Source organism: Candoia aspera, chromosome 2 (genome assembly GCF_035149785.1).
Source record: "Candoia aspera isolate rCanAsp1 chromosome 2, rCanAsp1.hap2, whole genome shotgun sequence".
Lineage (NCBI taxonomy): Eukaryota > Metazoa > Chordata > Lepidosauria > Squamata > Boidae > Candoia > Candoia aspera.
Window position 1 is genome coordinate 28,683,730 of NC_086154.1, and position 16,147 is coordinate 28,699,876.

At 42.0% G+C, this 16,147-nt stretch overlaps 1 protein-coding gene and 1 long non-coding RNA gene across 2 annotated transcripts in view; both read right to left on the reverse strand.

Annotated features, from left to right (window-relative positions):
• TAFA4 (TAFA chemokine like family member 4) overlaps positions 1–6,677 on the reverse strand; it is a 109,733-nt gene extending 103,056 nt beyond the window's left edge. The window contains exon 1 of the mRNA XM_063296418.1: positions 6,562–6,677. Within this exon, the coding sequence (XP_063152488.1) occupies positions 6,562–6,676 (115 nt within the window). The 5' untranslated portion in view covers position 6,677. The remainder of the gene's footprint in view (positions 1–6,561) is intronic.
• A 137-nt stretch (positions 6,678–6,814) lies between these two features.
• LOC134492231 (uncharacterized) overlaps positions 6,815–16,147 on the reverse strand; it is a 57,023-nt gene continuing 47,690 nt past the window's right edge. The window contains exons 2-3 of the long non-coding RNA XR_010067405.1: positions 13,897–14,029; positions 6,815–6,879 (exon numbers count right to left, since the gene is read on the reverse strand). This is a non-coding gene — a long non-coding RNA (uncharacterized LOC134492231). The remainder of the gene's footprint in view (positions 6,880–13,896; positions 14,030–16,147) is intronic.

The window sequence follows — 16,147 nt, forward strand, 5'->3', positions numbered from 1 at the left end:
TTAAGAAGCATTGCTAGCAGCAGGAGATGACGGCATCCCAGCTGAGCTGTTCAAAATCTTGCGAGATGATGCTGTCAAGGTAATGCATGCTATATGCCAGCAAATTTGGAAAACACAAGAATGGCCATCAGACTGGAAAAAATCAACTTATATCCCCATACCAAAAAAGGGAAACACTAAAGAATGTTCAAACTATCAAACAGTGGCACTCATTTCACATGCCAGTAAGGTAATGCTCAAGATCCTGCAAGGTAGACTTCAGCAATTCATGGAGCGAGAATTGCCAGATGTACAAGCTGGGTTTAGAAAAGGCAGAGGAACTAGGGACCAAATTGCCAATATCTGCTGGATAATGGAAAAAGCCAGGGAGTTTCAGAAAAACCTCTATTTCTGTTTTATTGACTATTCTAAAGCCTTTGACTGTGTGGACCATAACAAATTCTGGCAAGTTCTTGGTGGTATGGGGATACCAAGTCATCTTGTATGCCTCCTGAAGAATCTGTATAACAACCAAGTAGCAACAGTAAGAACAGACCACAGAACAACGGACTGGTTTAAGATTGGGAAAGGAGTACGGCAGGGCTGTATACTCTCACCCTACCTATTCAACTTGTACGCAGAACACATCATGCGACGTGCTGGGCTTGAGGAATCCAAGGCTGGAGTTAAAATCGCTGGAAGCAACACTAACAATCTCAGATATGCAGATGATACCACTTTGATGGCTGAAAGCAAAGAGGAACTGAGGAGCCTTATGATGAAGGTGAAAGAAGAAAGTGCAAAAGCTGGCTTGCAGCTAAACCTCAAGAAAACCAAGATTATGGCAACCAGCTTAATTGATAACTGGCAAATAGAGGGAGGAAATGTAGAAGCAGTGAAAGACTTTGTATTTCTAGGTGCGAAGATTACTGCAGATGCTGACTGCAGTCAGGAAATCAGAAGACGCTTAATCCTTGGGAGAAGAGCAATGACAAATCTCGATAAAATAGTCAAGAGCAGAGACATCACACTGACAACAAAGGCCCGCATAGTTAAAGCAATGGTGTTCCCCGTAGTAACATATGGCTGCGAGAGCTGGACCATAAGGAAGGCTGAGAGAAGGAAGATAGATGCTTTGGAACTGTGGTGTTGGAGGAAAATTCTGAGAGTGCCTTGGACTGCAAGAAGATCCAACCAGTCCATCCTCCAGGAAATAAAGCCAGACTGCTCACTTGAGGGAATGATATTAAAGGCCAAACTGAAATACTTTGGCCACATAATGAGAAGACAGGACAGCCTGGAGAAGATGTTGATGCTAGGGAGAGTGGAAGACAAAACGAAGAGGGGCCGACCAAGGGCAAGGTGGATGGATGATATTCTAGAGGTGACGGACTCGTCCCTGGGGGAGCTGGGGGTGTTGACGACCGACAGGAAGCTCTGGCGTGGGCTGGTCCATGAAGTCACGAAGAGTTGGAAGCGACTAAATGAATAAACAACAACAACACACCATTTGAGAGAGCTATTTATTTCTAAATTACACTGTCCTCCCCACAGACACCTATCATTTCTGCACCTTGAAAATACTTAAATAAGCTGAATTTACATAGGTTAATTTGCTTCACGAACTCACAGATATCATTCCCACAGTACCTACAGGATTCCCTGCACTTCAAACACATAGCAGTCAACACAAGACAAGCATCCTTTCCTGGTTTTTCAAAACAATCAGAATATCAAGTACTGTTCTTACAGCAATGGATACATTTGTTTGAAAATCACAGCTCTATTTAATTGCTATCCATTCAAAAAGCATCATGGATATAGCAGGGCTACATCTTTCTTCTGCCCCCAGGGATTCTTCTTTATTTGCAAAGGCTCCCTGTAATTTTGACCTGATCTATGGATAGAAACTGCTCTTCACTGCAGAAATGCAACTCCAACTAATATGGGGTCAGGAGAAGCCACACAACACTGGGAAATTGCTAAATGCATGACTCTCTATTTGTGTGATGGCTTTTTAGAGGAGTAATGGCCAGTTACAGCTTGTGCACAGTTATATTCCATGACTCATATGGATATAAGTGACTCATGACTTTAAGTGGAATACTATCCTCAAACAGAATGCAGGGTTATGCTTATATGTTGGCCTTCTCTGCTGCAAGGTTTGCTTTCCACTTAAGAAATGTGATTCCTGTTGCTCACAAGGTTTCAAAGTGGTACTCCCATACAATTGTCATAGCTACTATAGCACTCAAAACCACATCATTAAACAGGATGGGCATGGGCAATATGGAGCACCCCAACTGCCTGTTTGTGGCCCAGGGAGCATCCCAGAAAGCAGAGCTAAATATTTGAAACTATTTTGGAAGGGTGAAGGAGCAAAATGAGTTCCTGATGCCTTAAAGCTCTTGAATTCCCCCAAATTAGACTGATTTTACCTATTGGGAAGGTAATTTAAGGGAGCATACAATTATTTATTAAATAAATCCATATGGACTATGGTACCTTGCATTTAATATAAACCATAAGGCATCAGTAGAAGCAACATATATTAAACAGCCATGGTAAAACAAACAAACAAACAAAAAACATCTACAGGGATCATTAAATTTATTAAAAGTAGAATGGACCTATGGAAAGCTACAAAGAACCAACACTGGATGGAACCAGCAGAGGAGCTGGCACCTGGGTCTGGCGAAAGTTGGGAAGTATGGAAACTGTTGAACAGATTGCACACGGGCATAACAAGATCCAGAGATACTCTGAACAAATGGGGCTATCCGGTGGCCTCTGCCCTTTGTGACTGTGGAGACATGCAGACAACAATACATATTTACACTTGTCCTTTGTGTCCTGATCAGTGCACATTTGAGGACCTCACGACAGCATGACAGAACGCAATTAATGTTGCCAATTTCTGGGCAAGATCTGTTTAACTTTTATATATATATTAACTTTTATATTTTATATTTTAAATTCTATGTTTTACAGTATGCCTTATTTTAATTGTGATGCTTCTGACACAAATAAATAAATAAATTAAATTAATGGCTGACCTAATATCTTCAAGATTAAACATTAAAACATCCCCAATAAACTGAAAAACATCCAATTACTTGATCAAGACGACAGCTAACCCACATCAGAAATTCACACAATGCCATCATCCAAGATGACCATTAACCTCTAAAGGTCCTCTGGAACAATTCTGTATTCACTTCTGTCCAGAAGGCTTGTACTCTGGAGGACAGTCTAACATCCAGAGGAAGGCTGGTGCCGTTACGAAAAAACACTACCTTCTCATCTCAGCACCTCTGAATTTGTTACAATGCAGGACAACCAAAAGCCTCTCCCTGCTTGATCATTTTAGATAGGTTAATTTTGGTTGAAGAAGGCAGTCTTTTATCCTACCACCCTCCATTGAAAACAAAAAGCCCAAAAATTTCAGCCCCACCCATTTTCAGCCCCAGACTCTTTATATCCTTACCCTGCACTAAGCCATCATTAGTTTCCTGAAGTCCAGGGGATGTGCGGTCTTAAACCAGGTTAGATTTAGTTTTAGTTAAAACTGATAGTCACAAAAAAAGCCTAAAGACAGCAGTTATGTGAGAAACAGCCCTGTGCTCAGTAACAAAGCTCAGTAATACATGTGGGCAATTTCAGCAGATCATGCAGAAAACTTCATCCTAAGATCCCAGAGAGCTATTGCTAGTCAAGAGTAAATCTTCTGAAGCTAGAAAACCAACACAGTGTTTATGGTGTTGGACCAAGAATGGGGAGACCAAGATTTAAGTCCATCCTCAGCCATGGAAGCTCATTGGGTGACTTCACTCACCCCAACCGGTTTCATAGGGTTGCTGCTATGGAGAACAAAAGAAGGAAGGGGTTTCCTATATTCTGCCTTGAACCCTTGGAGGAACCTAATACTTAAAATAAGAGAGATCAGCCAATACAGTTAATTAGTCTAAGGTAGTACCTTATGAAAAGGGGGGATGTAAAAGATTCCCACCACAAATTACCACCCAACTGATTTGGGCGTGTTGTTGCCCCCAGTCTTCACAGTGGCACAAAGATTAGTATCACATTCTGCTGGTAGTGGTCTTTTCCCAATCAAAACTCCATTAACAAAAAGAAACACTACTGAAAATTGAATGCAAATGCCATAGATGTGTTAACACAAAATCTAAAATCTAAAAACCCTCCTGTCAAACTTTGTCAAAGCATTAAAAAAAATAGACACCAATAAATGTAGATATTGTCCTTTCTCTAATCAAAGAAGTCAGTTTATCCATCTCAGCAAGATCTGTCAATTTGACCAACTATTCCTCCACCGTGGGTAATGCCGAATCTTTCCATCTTTGTGCATATAGTAATCTCGCCACAGTAATCATATATTGAAATAATCTGAACCTTATCAATCTGTCTCAAGTGTCATCTTCCTCCCAATACAGGAAATAAGACAGAGACTTAATCTTTTCCCTTGTATCTTCTCCATGTTGTTCTGGAATTGCTCTAAATCTGAAACAGATTTCTTTTTCTCTCAGTTCCAGTAATGCCAAGTTGTGCAAATCGTTCTCCATCTCTCTATTTATGTCTTACTTTCCAAAACTTCTACTTTCTCAGTAATTTGCTTTAGATATCCAGCCAATTGTCCTACAGCTTCTTCCATCTTCTTAACTTCTTCTTTCATATCCTTTTTTATTCCTGCAAACCCATTTCCTTTTTAAAAGCATCCAAACTGTTGGCATCCATTGCAGTCATTTTCTTGCAAAATTCCTCATTTTCTGCAATAAATCTGGTGAAATGCCCGTGTCTGTAAGTTGTTCTAGTGAACCTCTCCTTCCTTCTCCTAATCTTGCAGCTGTTCTTGTGGTTGCCATTATAAGAAAGTGAAAGTATGTCTGTTACTAGAGTGAAAGTAAAAGGCAGGCTTTTCTTTTTTTCTGTTTTGCTTTTCTCTTATCTTGCACACTTTAGTCCCAATTAGCTCTCTGTAGTTAGAGTCACACAAGCTGGCTCATACTACCCTTATCTTCTTGTTTTTTAAAATGCACTTATGGACGTTTTGTGTAGAAATGAAAAAAAAAACCTTGTGATTTATGGTTTTGATGATTAGACAGGATAGATTATAGAAAGAAGAGTATTATGATGTAACTTTAGAGAGAGAGGTTAAAATATAATTGTACTTATAACTGCTGTGGAGAATATCGGAAGCTATTTCTTTATGTCTTTATATCTTTCTTTATATCTTGTTCTTTTTTTCTATTTCCTTCTATTTTCTTTTCTTACTGCACTTTTAGCTTTTTCTGTTATTTCTTTCTTTTTCATTTTCTTTGTTCTAATTTATTTTGCATTAGTTGTTATTGCTTTTAAAATTTTTAATAAAAATTATATAACAAATTAGAAAGGAGTTTGTGGAATTCACATTAGCAGTTACGTACATTAGGATGTATGTAGAAGTTGTATATAAAGTTTAAATGTTACAAGATGCTTTATAGTTGCAACACTTTCTAAAATATATTTTGTTAAAATCTTCTGGAGAAAATGCTCCACTATCCATTGATGTCCCATGTCATCTCGCGCGGCCCAAGAGACACACCTCCTGTTTCCATACTTGCCCTTTGAAACAGCATCTCCCCCCACCCCACAAGGTCCATCCATCCCTAACCCTCCTGCCCTTTCAGAAGCATTCTCTCACAGAAAAGGCCTTGTGGGGATAATATTGTCTCCTATGTTCAACAGTACACGTGTGATTCAGGACCCAGCCATTAAGTGTGTCAATGCTGTAAATCTGTTACAATGATTCCGGCATTCTCCAAAGCCCATTTGCTCCTGTGGAGAGGAGAGGGGAAATGGCAATGTGTATATGATGATGTCACTGCATTCTGCAAACTTAAGCACTTGCATCTGATGTCATGATGCAGGTATTTCACTGCAACATTAGATGATGACATCCCCCGATGCATGTTATCACTTCAACGTCGTCGTGGTTTTTTATCGGTACCACTGCCAAAGTCCTCTGCTTGGACCAGAATTTAACTGAGGCCCTCCCATCCTTCCCATCACTTATAGACTGATTTATATCTTTAGGAGGGGATGGCATAAGGCAGCCTGTTTTTATCTCTTTACAGATGAACATGCCAACTGCTTGAGGTTGTAACAGCAGTTCAGGAAAGGATTTTTTTTTCTATTCAGGTAATCAGTTTAAACTGACTACATGAAAAAAAATATCTCCTCTCCCTACAATTTTGGAGAATATTTCTTCCTCTTTTTTGTTCTGTTCTATGTTTTTTAGGGACTGAGTCACAAGGAAAAGAAAGACGCACATTTGAAATCCACAGAGTCTCATGAATTCATTCAGGAAACTGTCTGACACAGACATTACCACGAACACTTCAGAGACTCAGCAGTAACTCACCTTTCTTTACGTGTGAGTTTATAACCTGTTTTTCTCTTTTGCTCTGATCACAACACACTGTCAAACAGCTTCATCAATTATCTTTGGCTAAAAAGTGGACCCTAACATTTGGAAGGTGTAATTAATTGGCCTCGGTAGTGCATAATGAGTTTAAAAGCTCCTACCTGGGGGTCCCCGAGGAGGATGGCTAGTTGCGGACAACAATTTGCAGCACACTATTAACACATATGCCAGGAACAGCCACTGAGATGGAAGCATTGATCTGGCACAGGAGCTCATCCTGCAGGAAACGGGGAGAAAGGAAGGAAGGAAGGAAGGAAGGAAGGAAGGAAGGAAGGGAGGGAGGGAGGGAGGGAGGGAGGGAGGGAGGGAGGGAGGGAGGGAGGGAGGGAGGGAGGAAGAGAGAGAGAGAGAGAGAGGAAACTGCTGAGACTGAAGGAACAATATATAATTTGAGAGTGGTGTAAAATACAAGGCAAAAGCTACAGAAAAAAAGGAAGAGGACAAGTTAATGCAGACTGGAAATTAAATGAAATGGATTATTAAAAACATAATACTCAAGGGGATAGAATCATACTCACACCTAAACTGAGGTCAATTCTTGATGAGCCATGCCTTACAAGAAAGGATGCAGAAGAGCATATCTTTTCTTTCCAATTTCTCTCTCTGGAGATGTTCTTTGTCTGATTCCATTATGACTCTGAGCTATGTCTAATTCATCACCAGACCTTTCAAGACATCTAGCCCATCACCAGATAACATCCAAAGGATTCCTTTCAGGAGCCTATTCCAAGAAGACCTCAGAATACCAGCATTTTTAGAAAATAAAATGTCTTTTTTTTTCCTCTAAAAATGTTGTTTTAGGAAATTTATTTATTTATTATCCCACCTTTATTATTTTTATAAATAACTCAAGGTGGTGAACATACCTAATACTCCTAAATGTGGGGGAAGATGCCCACTGATGCAGGAAAAAACACCAAGATAAATCTGGGCACTAGAAATAATCCTGATCAGGTACAAGACATGGTAAGGAGCAACCTCACTCATTTGAATTCTGATAAAAGGGTGTTTTGTACTCATCCATAGCTATTTTGGGAACAGGCAGGCCTTAACAATAGGCAGAAATGTTGAGAGAACACTCACAGTGTACTTTCAAAATTCCAAGGGACCAATCCAAAAACTTTATTAGCCTGTTTTCAAGCAAAAAATCCAGGAAGGAAGGGAGGGAGGGAGGATGGATCATTCACAAAGACCCATTTAACAGTAGATAGGGTTATAATATCAGATCTACCCAAATCTAAATATCCATTAAAAGAGCAGCAAAGATTTAGAATCTCTTTACTTCTACCCATTGACTGCCTAGATATTTGCAGCCAAAATCAAAAATCTTTTAACAGATTTTTAAAAATCGTTGGAAGTCTGGATTAAGGATTATTTCTAGTTATATTTAATAAAAGAAGTGTTTTTATAATGAAACAGTGTAATCAGTTTGTGTTTCATCATTTTCCTCTTGACTCTCCTGTTCCTTAATCTCTCATCTACTCAATATACTACAGTATGTGCACATGAAAGTGTGTATCTGTGTGTATCTGTATGTGTATAAAACTGGCAAAATTGATGTCAGACCCTCATTTGGTTGGCCTGTCACCTGACCCACCAGAAGTATGAACTATCAAGAATCCAACAAGAAGCAAGGGAAGAGCAAAGTTGGCTGGCAAAGCCACAGCACCCTAGACTCACCCTCTGCATCTCCAACCTCTTGCAGGGCCAACCAAGAGAACTTCTCTGGGAGGAGAATCCAAAACAAACAAGGTCGTGGACAGAAGTGGGCAACCTGCAGCACAAGGCTCACATGCAACCCCCCACTTCTCAGGCCCTTCTTTGACCATGATGGCCAAAACTTGAGGGTGGTGGAGAAAACATGAAAGCTGAAGTTTTAGCCCTAAAATAAAATAGCATAGTTCAAAAAAGAAAAGCTACAAAATCCCTCCTCCCAAAATCTCCAGACTCAGGGGACTCTCTGTACCACCATCCATGCAAATTGTGGCCCCACTAAAAGACTGCTGTAGAACAGGGTTCCCCAAAGTGGGCAATACTAACCGCCCAAGGGTTGATGGGACTATCCAAGGGGTCAATAAGTGGCTGAGGGTCAAAAGGAGGTCAGTAAGTTTGGGTGTCAGGAGGTGGTCGATAATGATGGAAGGTTAATTGGAGTCAATTAATCTGTTGGGGTCTCTGTACAGCTCCATGCCAATCCCTAGTCCTGAAGGTGAGGTTGCTAGTGGTAAGACAGTCCTACCCAGGGTTAGATGGTCAGCTGCCAGCGACAGCAGCCTTGAGTTGTCATTATTATTATTATTATTATTATTATTATTATTATTATTATTTGTAGTGCTATTAGTTAAAGTAGTTTTTATTAAATTATTTTCATATAATAAATGTTTGGAGTCAATGAACAATCTGAAACTTCATGAAGGGGTCAATGAGCTGAAGAGTTTGGGGACCCCTGCTGTCCTAACAGTCAGGAACCACGCTGAGACAAGGAATAGGTCTCTAGTGTTTTATTACTGCTACATTAGAAAGAAAATCCTAACAAACGGAAGAAGCATGGGAAAAACCCAGACAGATAAACCCCAAAGTCAAGGCGGGTCTGATCTGTGTCTCTTCGAATGGCTGCTTAACTCCTCAGTACTACGCATGCGTTTTCCCCCCTGGATAGGGGCCCCCTCCTGTTCACCATCAGTACTTATGACATCACCCTCCCCTCCAGATTCACATCCATTTCAGCCCCCTCCCTTCCAGAGTTCCTTCCGCCCTCCAGGGTCTCATGAGAGTCCATCTCCCCCTCCAAGCTCCCATGGGAACAAGGCAACGATGGAAATTCTTCAAAGGAAAACTCCTCCAAGGACGAATCAGTGCTGCTTTCCAGGTCTGATAACGCTTCTGGCCCAGGTGGCTGCTGCTGGAAAATAGCTAGATAATTAGAAGATTCTTCCCCCCTCCCCCTTGGGAAATGCAAGCCGGAGGTGGAGGGCTGCAGCTCCCCCTCCTCCTCTCTCTCTGGCCTCAGAGCCTCTGGCGGGGGTGGAGGTCGCCAACTTATGAACTGCTCTGCTTGGGATTCCTCTGCTTGCTCAGTCAATTGAGGAATCTCTGGTAGAGTGTGAGGCTTGGGTTTGTGAGGGAAAAGCTGATAGAATCATTGAACCAGCGCTGGCGCATGCACATCTTGGTAGAGGATTGCACAGAGTTGTTATAAGTAAATTCTGCCATGAGGAGCAGGGCTGGCCAATTGTCTTGCTGATAAGTGGTGTAACACCTGAGATACTGCTGTAACCATTGGTTAATTTTCTCAGCTTGCCCGTTACTAGCCGGATGATGCGATGATGATAGGTGGATCTGGACCCCTAATGACTGGAAAAGTGCCCTCCAGAACCTGGAAGTGAACTGAGGGCCTCTGTCACTCACCAAGTGATTTATCATGCCCCTATACCTAAAAACATGGTCCATAAACAACTGTGCTGTGGCTTGCACAGATGGGAGACCCTTGCAAGGAATAAAATGCACCATATTAGTGAAAAGGTCCACCACCACTAGTATGGAAGTCAGCCCCTGGACCGGGGATAAATCAGTGATGAAATCCATGGAGATTGTATCCCAAGGCCTACTGGGGGTAGGTAGGGGTTGCAAGAGTCCTGTGGGCTTCCCTAGGAGAAGCCTGGCTCGTCGACAGGTACGACAAGAAGCAACGTAACCCTTTATGTCTGCAGTCATCTTAGGCCACCAGTAGTCTCTCAGAGCTCTATGGAGAGTTTTGAAAACACCTCTGTGGCCTGCCGTTTGGTGGTCATGGCAAAGTCTCAGTACTTCTTCCCTCAATGAGGGGGGAATGTATAATCGCCCACTATGCCAGAAGATTCCTGCCTCCACATTAAATGGGGAGGCAGTGTCTTGCGGGCCTCTCTGGAGGTCATCCATCCTGGCCCTGGCATACAGGTCCTGTTGCTGCTGAGCTCTGACTCTTGTAAATAGGTCCTCTGCTTGTCTGCCTGCTGCTAAAATCTCTGTCTGGTCCCCCCTCATAGACTGCTGAAAGTTGTGAGGTTGTAATATAGTAGCCTGTACCTCCTGGTGAGTAGCGGAGGTTGCCTGAATGGATCGAGACAGGGCATCTGCCAAACAGTTCTGTGCCCCAGAAACATAAGAAATAGCAAAATTGAAACAGGAGAAAAACTGGCTCCATCTGATTTGGCGTGGGGTGAGGGATCTGGTGTTTTGTAGAAGCTGTAAATTCTTGTGATCGGTGCAAACTTTCACAGGAAAGGTTGCACCTTCTAGCCAGTGCCTCCACTCTTGTAATGCTGCTTTAATTGCCAGCAACTCCTTGTTAAAAACATCATAGTTTCTTTCGGCTGGTGAGAGCGTGCGGGAGAAAAATGCAAAAGGGAGCAATGTATTCTCTGTTTTGTTAGTATATTGCAATAAAACAGCTGCGAGAGCAAAATCTGAAGCATCTGAATGCATTATGAATTGCTTCGTGGGATCAGGGTGCTTTAAAAGCGGCTGGGATGCAAAGAGCTGCTTAAAGTCTTGGAAGGCTGCTTGCTCCTTCTCCCCCCAAATGAATTTTGATCTTTTCTTCAAAAGCTGTGTGAGGGGTTTATCCCTGTCACTAAATTTATTTATGAATCTCCTGTAAAAATTGCAGAATCCTAGAAATTTTTGTACCTCTTTCACATTTCAGGGGGGTTGCCAAGAGAGAATTACCTGGACCTTAGAAGGAACCATGGATATGCCTTCTGTTGATATTTTATAGCCCTGGAAATGTAATTCAGTTAAATCAAAGGCACACTTCTCTAGCTTGGCAAACAGCTTGTTCTCTCTCAGTCTTTGTAAGACATTACGTACATGGGTTACATGAGTTGTAGCATCCTCAGAGAATATTAATATGTCATCTAGATAAATGACCAGATACTTGTCTAGTAAATCAGAGAAAATTTTATTCATAAATCAGGAAAATATGGCTCCTGCATTAGACAAGCCAAAGGGCAAAACAAGGTACTCAAATTTACCAAACCTGGTATCGAAGACAGTCAGATATTCATGCCCCTCTTTCATCCGGATCAGATTGTACGCATTCCTGAGGTCCAACCTAGTAAAAATGCGTGCTTTCTGTAAGCGATCCAGCAGATCAGATATTAGGGGGAGTGGGTAATTTTCCTTGACCATGACTTTATTGAGGGAACTGAAATCATGCACCACTCTCATGGGTGCCTCCTGGTTTGCCGGTGCCAACGGGTCAGGCTTCTTTGGTACGAAGAAGGTAGGAGCAGACGCTGGGGAAGTAGATGGTCGGATGAAACCCTTTTGGAGATTAGAGTCCAAGTAATCCTTTAAGGTGGCTAGTTCCTTGGGGGACATGGGATATTGTTTCCTTGCTGGAATCTTGGCTCCTGGTATCAACTCAATGGTGCAATCACAGTCCCTATGGGGGGGTAGTGCTGTGGCCTCTTGTTTGCTGAAAACGTCTGCGAAATCTGCATAGTTGGCTGGCAACTGGACCCCCCCTGCTTCCGTGACTGCATTGGTTGCTGGAGAGAGAAGAGCGGCTTGAATCTTGTGGTGCTGGCATTCCTTAGCTGGGAAGGAGATTGCTCCATAGTCCAGTTCAACAATGGGTTGTGGATCTTCAGCCAAGGTGTGCCCAGGACTATAGGCACATTAAGTGATGCAGTAACATAAAGTTGGATCCACTCAGTGTGGTCTCCCATTGTTAGTTGCAAAGGTTCTGTGAAACTTCTAATCATCCCTGCCTTGAGGGGCTGGCCGTCAATGGTCTCAACTTCTATGGGACGTGGCAATTCTATGGTTGGGATGTTGAGGTCTTGTACAGTCTGTACATCAATAAAATTGGTGGAAGCTCCGGAATCCACAAGGGCTTCTAGCTTGACCTGGTGCTCTGGGTTTATGTGCATTATGACTGGTAAGTAGTAAAAGGATTGCCTGGAATCCTCAGAATGAGCCCTTCTTAATTGATTGATGGTCTCCCTGCTGAGCTCTGTGGAGGGAGACTGACAGAGTTTCCCTGGTTGGAAGTCGAGGTGGAGGTGGCTCTTGGTTCTGCTGCTTGCCCTGGGGCTCTTATGGAATTTGCTTGGCTTTTGTACATGTATGCAAGCTCTCACCATGTGCCCCTGGACTCCACAGTAGAAACAGAGGGCTCTCTCTCTCCTTCTCTGTTTCTCAGCCTCGGAAATAAGCCTCCTGCTTGCCCCAATCTGCATCGGTTCCACTGGTCCTGAGTAGAGAGATGCTATGGAGAGAGCTGGAAATTCTGGAAGCGACCTGAGGCCGCTGTTTCTCCCCAGCTGCATCTGTCTGAGCTCTTCTAGCCTGGCGTCTATGACCACAGACAGTTGATATAAACCTTCTAGGATACCTGGTGTTCCCTGGGACACTAATTCATTTTTAATTTCTTCATCCAGCCCCTGTTTGAATTGGTCTTTCAAGGCACTCTCATTCCAGTCCAGATCTCCTGCTAACAGCTTGAAATCAGCAATGTAAATTCCCACCCTCTTGTTGCCTTGCTTGAGCTTCCGCATTTCCTGGCTGGCAGTGACCTCTCTGATTGGGTCGTCAAAGTGTGCTCGGAACCCTGCCAGAAAATTCTGGTAGTCGTTGAGAATTGGGTCGTTGTTCTCCACCATGGGAATAGCCCATTTGGCTGCTGGGCCCTTTAGCAGACTTAAAATGAAGGTGACTCTGGTTCTGTCTGTGGGAAACTCTGCCGGTCTGCTGTCGAAAAACATTGTGCACTGTGTGAGAAAGGTTCTCAACTGTCCTGCTTCTCCTCCAAACTTCTCTGGTAGACTGCCCTGGGATCTCAAGACTACTGGTGGAGCTGCTGCTGCTGGCACCGGTTGTGGGTTAATCGGAGCTGGTTGTTGTAACTGCTGTAGCATGGCTGCTTGTAATGTGTTGATCTGGAGATCTACTTGTTGTTGATGTTGTTGCAATGCTGCCAGTTGTTGGATGGCTTGCCGAATTTCCTGGTTTTCCAAAGACATTTTCCCAAAAGTCTCTTCGTTTTTTTTTTGTTCCTCCCTCTTTCAATGGGAGTAGTTGAGTTTGTTAGGATTGATGTCCTAACAGTCAGGAACCATGCTGAGACAAGGAACAGGTCTCTAGTGTTTTATTACTGCTACGTTAGAAAGAAAATCCTAGCAAACTGAAGAAGCGTGGGAAAAACCCAGACAGATAAACCCCAAAGTCAAGGCGGGTCTGATCTGTGTCTCTTTGAATGGCTGCTTAACTCCTCAGTACTACACATGCGTTTCCCCCCCTAGATAGGGGCCCCCTCCTGCTCACCATCAGTACTCATGACACCTGCTTTAGAAGGAGGCAAATGCTCCAAAGAAGTCTCTGTTTGCTTATGTTATCAACAAATATTTCAGAAATCCTCAGGATCTGTTAAAAGAGTAGAGGGTACTTCTTACCTTGATAATTCTACCAGGTTGTTATTGCAGGTCAGCAAACTTAGCAGCAGATACGTTCTGCCAGAAATGCAGATTCCCATTTGTAAATGAATCCAAGCATGTCTGCACCCAAATTTTCCTATACATCCAAGGCCTAGAGAAGAAACAGCATTGGGAAAATACTATATTATTACTGAGGATATGGACTGGTTAAGTTAGTCCTTTTTACTTAAAACCATTGTTATACAGCAGCCTATCAAAGAAAGGTATAATAATCTAACATTATTCACGTGATTCTTTCATATCTAGATATGCACTGAAAGATCTTCAGGAACAGTAATCACCACATGGTGGTGACACATTGTCCACACCCAGAAATGTACCCAGCCTCCCAACAATTAAAAATCAAATTACTCTAATTTCAACATCTTGCCAGATTTCAGAGACTCACATCAGAATACTGACATTTCTATGGCTAGGCTTTATATCAGCAGTGGGGATCTGCAGGAGGTCAACATCTGCAGGTGGGGCAAGGTATTGTAATCCAAGCCACACCCTTCTGTACATGTGTCAATGTTGCATACATGTACAAAAGAGGCAGAGCTTGGATTGTGATGCTGCATTCCCTCCCACAGATGCCCATGCAAACCAGAATTCATCCATACAATCTCCTTGTTCTCTAAAACAAGTATCTAATAGTGCTTGAAAACTAGCACCCAAGACATAATCAAATAGGCTGCAGTAAATTTATGAAAAATTCCAATATAATTACTACAGACATGATTAAGAAAGTGGATGCATATTTTCATAAATTCTGCATGTTACTATAGCTATTTATCTATCTGTCTATATGAATGAACATTCAGAGATGTTAACTCTACTATAATTTATATTTTTATAATTAAATAGAAGTACATTACTGTAATTAAATAGAAGTATAGTACATTTGTAACTAAATAAAAATACAGTACATTACACAAGAGCATAAAAGGCTGTATTATTATTATTTTCATTCATTCATTCATTCATTCATTCATTCATTGAATTTTTATGCTTCCAAATCTTTTCAGAATGATTTAGGTCTGCTATTCTGCTGCCTGTGCTGAGGTAAAGACATATGGAGCTTATTGTTCCTGCAGGATTCTTCAATCCACATGTCTTCCTCAAGCTAAACCTCCCTGAATGCCCAACTGATTGTGTGCTGTTGCATAATCAGAAGGTCATTTCAAGAAGCGCTGACACTTCTTCATTGGTGTCTCCACAAAGAAGAAAAGAATTAAGTTTTCAGACACCCATTATGCTTAAGTCATAAAGATGCACTAAGATATGTTGGAGCAATTTGTTTTGAAGATGCAAAGTGAAACAGTACTTTACTTACTGGATCATAGCAGCCACTTCACTTTGAATGTTTCTCTGCACATGTGCCACCTAGGCACAAAAGCCACTTGCCTCAAAGCAAAGTGGTAGTCTGAGCTGACTCTGACTCAACTCTTAGTGCACCACCTCCAATGCTTTCCTTCAAGCCCTAAAGTAGATCAACAACAGGCTCTTTTGCACAGGCCAGTTAACAAAGTAAGACAGTGGACCCATGCAATATCCCACAGAATTCTCAGATTACTTTTAGAGAAGTATGAATGCTACTAGAGTAGGTTTGTAGGTAGCATTATACCGCAACACCTAAATGTGCTCCATGAGAATCAGTAATGGACATTATTTTACTCTCCTAATCCCTGTCTTCTCTAAACTGACCCCAGACCCCGTACATTCCTCTCAAAATGTATAATATCAATAAAACCTTTGCTCTCCCCGTCTCATATTTATTTCCTTCAATAGTCTAAAGAAACATGGGAAAAGTAGCAATTAAAACCTGTCATTCCCAACCTATGCTTATGATCACTGGAGAAACGTAACAGGTTGGTTGCCACATTTCATTAAAAGAAACAATCCGGTCATGTTTATTTCTTGAGCAAATGTGTGTAACTGTTATGGGAGGAAAAAAAATAGGCTGTATAATTCATTATTATAAGCCTGGCTGAATTGAGCTCCTGGTAGCTGAAGGTCAAGTTGAGCCCAGGGACAGGAGAGGGAGATACAATAAACAGTTGCAGCAAAAGCTTCTGCATTTCTATGAGATGGAAGGAGCTTTGCTGGCTCATTATTCTGTGGGACATATGTCAGTAAGGACCACTGGGATTCTTTGCCAACCATTTCTCAAACCAAGAACCTGCTTCTACCTAACTGCAGTGACAGATTCAAGAAAACACTGATCCAA